This window comes from Mizuhopecten yessoensis, unplaced genomic scaffold, assembly GCF_002113885.1.
Source record: "Mizuhopecten yessoensis strain PY_sf001 unplaced genomic scaffold, ASM211388v2 scaffold245, whole genome shotgun sequence".
Classification (NCBI taxonomy): Eukaryota; Metazoa; Mollusca; class Bivalvia; order Pectinida; family Pectinidae; genus Mizuhopecten; species Mizuhopecten yessoensis.
In genome coordinates this window covers 598,454-607,840 of record NW_018403450.1, presented here as the reverse complement: position 1 = coordinate 607,840, position 9,387 = coordinate 598,454, and the positions used below count along the sequence as shown (strand labels likewise).

Genomic DNA, 9,387 nt, shown 5'->3' with positions numbered 1-9,387 from the left:
CTTACGTTAACCAAACCCTTACATTAACCCTTTACACATACAGAAGCATTGAACAAACCCTTACGTTAACCTGTTACACATACAGAAACACTGAACAAACCCTTACGTTAACCAAACTCTTACGTGAACTCTTTACACATACAGAAGCACTGAACAAACCCTTACGTTAACCAAACCCTTACATTAACCCTTTACACATACAGAAACACACATACAGAAACACTGAACGAACCCTTACGTTAACCAAACCCTTACCTTAACCCTTTACTCATACAGAAGCACTGTACCAACCCTTACGTTAACCTTTTACACATACAGAAGCACTGAACAAACCTTTACGTTAACACTTTACACACACGAAAGCACTGAAAAAACCCTTACGTTAACTTTTTACACACTCAGAAGCACTGAACAAACCCTTACGTTAACCCTTTACACATACAGAAGCACTGAACAAACCCTTACATTAACCCTTTAGACATACAGAAACACTGTACCTTAACCCTTTACTCATACAGAAGCACTGTACCACACTGAACAAACCTTTACGTTAACACTTTACACACACGAAAGCACTGAAAAAACCCTTACGTTAACTTTTTACACACTCAGAAGCACTGAACAAACCCTTACGTTAACAATTCACACCTACAGAAGCACTGAACAAACCCTTTCGTTAACCCTTTACACACACAAAAGCACTGAACAAACACTTGCGTTAACCCTTTACACACACAAAAACACTGAACAAACCCTTACGTCAACCCTTTACACATACAGAAGCACTGAACAAACCCTTACGTTAACCTTTTACACATACAGAAGCACTGAAAAAACCCTTACGTTCAACCTTTACACATACAGAAGCACTGAACAAACCCTTTCGTTAACAACTTACACATACAGAAGCACTGAACAAACCCTTATGTTAACCCTTTACACATACAGAAGCACTGAACAAACCCTTACGTTAACCTTTTACACATACAGAAACACTGAACAAACCCTTACGTTAACCCTTTACACATACAGAAGCACTGAACAAACCCTTACGTTAACCTTTCACACATACAGAAGCACTGAACAAACCCTTACGTTAACCCTTTACACATACCGAAGCACTGAACAAACCCTTACGTTAACAATTCACACCTACAGAACAACTAAAGAAACCCTTTCGTTAGCCCTTTACACACACAGAAGCACTGAACAAACACTTACGTTAACCCTTTACACACACAAAAGCACTGAACAAACCCTTACGTTAACCCTTTACACATACCGAAGCACTGAACAAACCCTTACGTTAACCCTTTACACGTACAGAAACACTAAAAAAAACTTACGTTAACCCTTTACACATACAGAAGCACTGAACAAACCCTTAAGTTAACCTTTTACACATACAGAAGCACTGAACAAACCCTTACGTTAACCCTTTACACATACAGAAGCAAAGAACAAACCCTAACGTTAACCTTTTACACATACAGACGCACTGAATAAACACTAACGTTAACCTTTTACACATGCAGAAGCACTGAACAAACCCTTATGTTAACCCTTTACACATACAGAAACACTGAACAAGCCCTAACGTTAACCCTTTACACATACAGAAACACTGAACAAACCCTTATGTTAACCCTTTACACATACAGAAACACTGAACAAGCCCTAACGTTAACCCTTTACACATACAGAAGCACTGAACAAACACTTACGTTAACCCTTTACACATACAGAAGCACTGAACAAACCCTTAGGTTAACCTTTTACACATACAGAAGCACTGAACAAACCCTTACGTTAACCTTTTACACATACAGAAGCAGACATGGATACCGACCCTAGACATGTCACTTTTGAATATTTTCCCAGTTATTGACAATGAAAAGTTCTTTTTACACAGCAAATGAAATTGTCTATGTGACGTTTCGATGACTAGTACGATATGTACACGGTCACCTTCATCAGACAAATGACCAGTGAAGCGTATGCACACAAAGGTGTAAAATGTTACCAATTTTATTGCTTGTGTAAAACGAACTCTTCATAATCAATACTTACCAATGCAACCTACCAATCCATATCGAAGTTGTCTTTCCGTCTCATAGTGATACCCAAATTAAAAGGGACAATCTATTTTTACCATTTAAACCGATTTTTAAGAAAAATAAATAATTTAAATCCCTCCTCCCCCATGATAAACAAAAAGATATGTGTCTAATACTGCCTGCAAAAGGGATGTCGACAGATACTGGTGGATGAAGACGTCACATTATGAGAGTGTGACATTTCTAAGATTTGACCTAGATTAAAAAATGATTACTCTTAATAAAAATTGTCGAATTATCTTTGTACAATTTCAGGGGTCTCCATGTCAATGTGTCTCCGAGTAATATTTTGCTTATATAAGTTTTATATATATTACATATTTTTTTCTTTCTCTCTTACACTGGTAATATATATTTTATAGGAATTATATATACTCATCCCAAAATAGACACAACATAACAAGCTCTAAAACAAGCACGTGACGTCTGTAAAATTGCTAACACTGTAAAGGATAATATCATATCGACATTTTAGACCATACACAGGTATGTGCAGATGTAGCTTAAAGGTTCTTTTTCAAATCGAGGGGAGAAAGTGATGTTTGAAAACTCATAGACTTTACATATCAGTCAGACCCGTCAAGTCTGCTCACCAATTTAGAACGTTGCCAACCAATAAATGAGAGCGCCATGCACAGGATCAAAAGGAGATGTATTGAAACCTTTGGGGAATTTACTGTCCTATTGCGTTCTCTACTACAGTGCCCTGTCATATAGGTCAATGTGCCAAGCTGGTAAAGACCTTTATCATATATATACTAGTCCGTGATACGAGCTGTTTTGCATTTGTGATATCGATACTGCTAGCTACATGTATGCATAGGCCATATCCCAGATCAACCCATATCCGCCCATCGCGTGCCATATCTACCCAGCACGCGCCATATCCGTGTTACTACATGTACCAGGTTAACACAACAGAACAAAACACATACCTCAAACTCGTAGTGTACACACAACATATCCATCTGTATAAGATGTTGCATTTCATTTACGGTAGAATTCGATTTAGGGGATAGTGCGTTGTTTTGAGTGGCTATACTGGCGATTAGATCATGAAATTTGATTTGAACTCGAGACCGGTATGCAACGACGATGCATGCAGTACTTCCAATTGTATTTTTTTCTCTTTGAAATTGTAAAAGGAAATAGATAAATTCATATGTTAAATTGCCTTTAATAATTTGTTTTGTTATAATGAAACGGTTATAGAATGGATAATTCGGGAAATAGCAAATTTATGGTCACCTTTGGCGAAAAACTATTTCCCTGCTTCGCCGCCTCGGGAAATAGTTTATCACCTCGGGGGACCATAAATGCTAAGGTCACAGTACCCAAATCGGATCACCAAACCATCATTTTATTAAATCATTGGAAAATCTGAGGAGGAATGATATCCATGTATGGTTGTATCAAAGGAAGAATATCGATGGGTGTTCTTACAAACGAAATTAGCACCCGGGGCTCACTTGAGATATTTATAGAACGCTCTGAAGTCACCAATCAGCGTCTCCGGTTTTTGCGAATGTCGGGACCCAAATCGGATCAAGGCTTGCTTTTTGCAATATCTTACGCTTCAAATGAATATTTTTTAGTCAGCAAATTAACATTTTATGAAGACCTTAAGAATTTATATGACAAAAAAAGTATTTCTATAGTGTGAATGTATTCCTCTAGTCCAAAACTGAAATCATAGTCGTCGCACGCGCCATTTTTTTAAAAACGTAATCAAAACACTGATATTTGAGTTTGAATTACGTTTTTTTGTGCTGTTTGAAATTAAAAACTTATCATCTGTAAACAAAAAATGGTGCATTGCTATCTATTCTAAGGCTACATCATTGTTATAACTGATTTGCTGACATATTTATTGATTTACAAGTATTTATGCAAAAAGTGATCCGATTTTGGGTATTGATCCGATTTGGTTACTGCCTCCTTAATCAAATATGTCCAGTAACACTTAAATGAAAGAGTAAATCAGACAGAATAAAACATAGAGATTTGTTGCATTTCGGGCAGCAGATAATGTGTGGTCTATTGAGTCCATAAGAAGAGAACAACAATACAATCTCTGATTCGATTTGTAACAGTCGCCAATGGAATACAGTAGTTATTTTACCAAGTCCTTTTAACTGCAAGGGACATATATAATATAATACACCAGTATTATTAGTTTCAACTAAGGGTCAATGACATAGAGGTATATTGCACAAAACAAGATAAAAACAGTTATATTATCACCATATATCACAAGTTATAGTACGTACGTGTTTTTGTAACGGAGTTGTATGTGACGGCGATGACCGAGTTCTGAGATTCCGTTTTGCTGTTTTTACTATAGAATAAAGTTCCTAGCTGTGGTACGAAGGTGTATAAAGTATCATTTGACCTGTCCACGTCATAACACATACAAGTGTTGGTTTCGATGTGGAAGGTCAGAGACTCCGAAAACCCCGTCCTGTGACACGCTATCACACACTTGTTCACGTCAGAACAGGTTGTTGTCACGTTGGGAGAGTGAAACGCTCGATCCGATGCCGACAGAATTCTTTTCCAACCAGAACAATTGGTTGCTGTCGCACAATCTGGAAAATAATAAGTTAATATAGAAACACAAAATGTTCACATCTGCATGTTATGAAATGTATTCACTTTCCATTAAATAATTATAATTATCAACGTACTATGCTCTATGACCGCACAACCAGCCAACGTTAGGTTTGTGCGAGTGTACACAGTAAATGCCTACCTGCCCGAGCCATCTACACATGCATTATTTTGTTCGTCATATATTGTTAAAATCAGTCTAAACGAAAGGAAACAAGACATGGAGAAATTAAACTTTATGTTCGTTATTTTTTCAATCACACACTTACATATTTACATATTGGTATGCTATATAATCTATTATATAATATTGGAATATCATTTTCGGGAAGATCCTATCCGAATTCCCCCTTTTTTGTGCAGACAATTCCCAACAATCAGGCTACATTTAAATACATCATCAGTGTTATTACTGCGAGGAAACATTTCAGCATTTTTTTTATATGATTCGTACCTTACATATAATATATTCGCCCACATTTTTCGCGGTACCTAGAGCTGGGATATGTGTATGAAATATAGCCTATATATCTTAAATGAGACTTTATATTTGGGTGCAGAATAACATCAATCAAAACCTAATCTAAAAAGACATAAAAACATACATGTAGCTATTGTGCGTTGTTTCAATTAAACAACGTTGGTTAAACTTAACATTTTAAAATAAATAAAACCAAATACTGGTATACTTACAATGCCATTGAAGAAGGCATATTGCTAATATCCATAAGCTAGACATGCTTGTTGGAGAATGTATACTCGTGCGCGTTATAATAGCGACGAGCGACCAGGCACTATGGGCTGTACCTGGGTAGGCATCACCTGCTTCAGTCAGGGTAAGATCGATAAATCGTAGTTAGAGTTCGGTGGTTGGCTGAGCTGTCGTTGCCCTTGACAATTTACGCTTTTAACAGTGTTGATCAGTAATGGTACCGGTTAAAGTACTAGTAAATGATACAGTGCATTGCAAGTTCTAACTAAATGTTTTAAGACTGTTTCTTTCTTCCTGTCTTTTCTCTTATTCTCTCTATTTTTTAAAGTTTAAAATACCGTTTATTTCACATTTTCACATCCTGATGGAAATGTCAGGTACGAGGTATCCAAGCTCTCCGCCGGTTTTATTTATGAACGCCAAACAAACCTTTTTTTTTTTTGGCTTAAATGTTACGACACATTTGTTTTTCAAAGAAATTTTAAAAATCGAACATAAATATTCATATTTCGATCCAATAGGATCGTGTGAACTTAAAATCTTCTAAAATTAGTCCCTGTGTCATGGGGTAGTTGAACCAGTATGTTGTTTCTCATTGAATGATTATATATGAATTTATAAGGTGGCAAATGGGAGCGCATAAAGTGTGATGTTCTGTTTTTGTTCCCTTAGTATAATTGCCACAGAAATCATAGGATCTGTCAATTCCTTTCTCTCGTATAGAAGCGTCGTGTTTTAGAGAAGATACAACCCAGTTAAAATCCGATCTCCTGTGTCCTAGTTGCAATATGTTGACGCATTCAATCACACTACATGTATAACAAATAAAATCAAAAAGCGAAGATTCAATTTTAAAACAGTAAGCTGGCATATTGTCAATTTTAGGTTAAACAGGCGTCGGTCAACTGAAGCCTAATGCTTATAGATACTTAAACGATTTATGTCTAAGTTAATTCAATCAGTAGGTTACTCTCGCATCACATGCGTTTTATATATTGATTAGGTAAAAATAAACATTACCAGTTTTTTCGTTATAGAATTATCAAATATAGCATATATATATCATGAATAATTTCTGGCTCCATGGTAAAAAATCGAAGACTAATTAAACGATACAATACCTGCCCATTTTTTACATGTATAACTGGCTCAGGAAAATTAGTAACATATACAGTGTGTGATACGGACTCAGGGGTTACTAGTCACATATACAGTGTATGATACGGACTCCGGGGTTTCTAGTCACATATACAGTGTGTGATACGGACTACGGGGTTACTAGTCACATATACAGTGTATGATGCGGACTCCGGGGTTTCTAGTCACATATACAGTGTATGATACGGACTCCGGGGTTACTAGTCACATATACAGTGTGTGATACTGACTCCGGGGTTACTAGTCACACATACAGTGACTGATACTGGCTCCAGGATCACTAGTCACATATACAGTGACTGATCCTGGCTCCAGGGTCACTAGTCAAAGATACAGTGACTGATACTGGCTCCAGGGTCACTAGTCAAAGATACAGTGAATGATACTGGCTTCAGGGTCCCTAGTCAAAGATATAGTGAATGATACTGGCTCCAGGGTAACTAGCTCGGATGCTTAAATTATAATACCAGGAAGGGTATTTTAGAGTTAAAAAACCAGTTTGTTTGTCTTTGTGGTGTTCGAAGGTATTAAAAACCTCATGAATTTTAATCATTAGCATTAAACACAATATCTGTTGCATTACATGTATCTTAGATACAAATGCATGTGATACAAATGAACTCATCAAAACACACATGAGAAACGGTGCCCAGTAGACAGGAAAACCATAGACATCTTGAACCAAAACAACAATAACGAATCACAATCTGACCGTCTCCCATCATTCGCCCTGCACCACTGGGTGGACATTCTTGACATATCTAAGACACTATTACCAAGTGTAAGACAAAGCGCACGCTCCTAAGATTAACAATATAGTTGACATTTATCAGACACCATGAACACCGCTAAGTCAAAATGAACATGGCTAAGGCACCGACACTGAACATATTTAGAAACTGAAATTCTATTCTGGAAATTTGGTCACGATCAATAAGTAACTTTTCGTTGTGTAGGTTGAAGCCTTTCCATTTAATTAAAACATCAAATGCGAAAACACTAAAACAATCGAATTGGAAAAGTGATTGTTTGTTTGAAATGTTTATTTTACTCCGTTTAGCTAATTTTCAAATTGAATAAAGACACTCGGTCTACAGAGAAACTCGAGTTTGATGATAACCGACCTTCACTCGATAGCAAACATCTATTTAAGCATTAAACACCATTCTGTTCCGTGTTATGGTCCTATAACAAGGAACAGTATTACAGGCAAAACGAATAACGCGCTTTACGCATTATGCTTATTTATCTGCAATCCTGTTTCGTGTTATACAATGTACAGTTTTATGCTTACATTTACATATTTTTTCTAATTTTCATTTCTAAGTTCACAACGCACTTTTAAATTCGAATTTTGCGGTGTTTGTTCAAGAGGTAGAACATCCCATGGGATTGCTCACTGAATGTTGTCTCGTGACTTTTCCCGTAAACAAATATAGTTCATGGAAATAATCACACGAATATCGTTCCTATTTACATAATTTGATCAATCAATATATTCAATTCATATTTTCTAATAGTCTTACAAACTATTATTGAATCATATTGAGGTTTTTTGCTTATCGGCTTGCTAGTGCGGAGGGGAATAGCTATCAGCTAGTTAGTCTGTACCGTGGAAATATAACTACGCCTGTGTTATGGTCTCATAGCACGGAACTGGCTTCGGTAGTGTTATGTACATGTAGTTGCAATGCAGAGCAATACATAACTATTTATTCACTATTTTTCAAACCCCCTAGCGCGCCAAGCACCGCCGGGGGTTTGATCTGTAAACTCTTTGTCCACTTCCGGTGCTTCCCCAAGCATGAAAGCCTTCTTGGAAATTGAGTTCGCATACTGTATACAAAAATATGATGGTAAACGCTACGGAATCGGTATTTATTACAGTTTACTAGTGAAATATTTTGAGCTCTCCATTTGGAAAATTGCTATGTAAAAAACCCAAGGATGTGTAGAATTATAAAATTATTCAATGTATATAGATATAACACAAAAGAACTCGTCAATTTGGCCATATATATAAAAGCGGCAAATGTAAAAAGAAACAAATTAACTTAATTTGTTACACTCTCCATACTGTTTGTACATTGCTGGTATTGTATTATTGTATTGTATTGCATTGTATTGTATTGTATTGTATATATTGCATATATTGTATTGTATTGTATTGTCTGTAAATATTGTATTGTATTGTATTGTCTGTAAATATTGTAAATATGTCTCACTTTTGAAACCGAAGGGTCAAAAGACCCAAGGTAATACAGAACTTAACCTTGATGTGTTCCTGTTATAATACAGAGTCAGTACAGCATAATTGTGTCTACGTATCAGACAACATAGAATATATCCTCAGTACTCACAGAAGCGTGAAACGTTACGTCAACCGCAACGACCACGACTAAATATACGCACATTGCGACACATGAGTATATCATGAAACATAATATGTTATGACATGAATTTCTTTCGCAATTAGTACGGATGCAAGTCAGCATCCCTAATACATAGCGTTTCGATTTTATTATCATTTGTGACTTGTAAATTGTCTTCGATACTTAATTATTGAAAAAGTAAGAGTTGAATAAATTAATGCAATTTACAGTATGCACAAAATTGATTTGTAAACAGCTGAAAAAATATTCATTTGAATATATAGGTGCTTTTGATAACTGAATTTGCATATTTTGTGTACAATGTACAAGCTATAGTACGGAAAGGCCACTGGTCAATTTGGTGAGCACGAGTATAGCACTGATGTTAAATAACACTAGTACTATAATTATACAACAG

The 9,387-nt window shown here is 36.1% G+C and overlaps 1 protein-coding gene across 1 annotated transcript in view; it reads right to left on the bottom strand.

Annotated features, from left to right (window-relative positions):
• Window positions 1-5,502, bottom strand: part of LOC110443189 (angiopoietin-related protein 2-like) — a 13,213-nt gene extending 7,711 nt beyond the window's left edge. The window contains exons 1-2 of the mRNA XM_021487279.1: window positions 5,421-5,502; window positions 4,388-4,705 (exon numbers count right to left, since the gene is read on the bottom strand). Of these exons, the coding sequence (XP_021342954.1) occupies window positions 4,388-4,705; window positions 5,421-5,466 (364 nt within the window). The 5' untranslated portion in view covers window positions 5,467-5,502. The remainder of the gene's footprint in view (window positions 1-4,387; window positions 4,706-5,420) is intronic.
• Window positions 5,503-9,387: the final 3,885 nt, after the last annotated feature.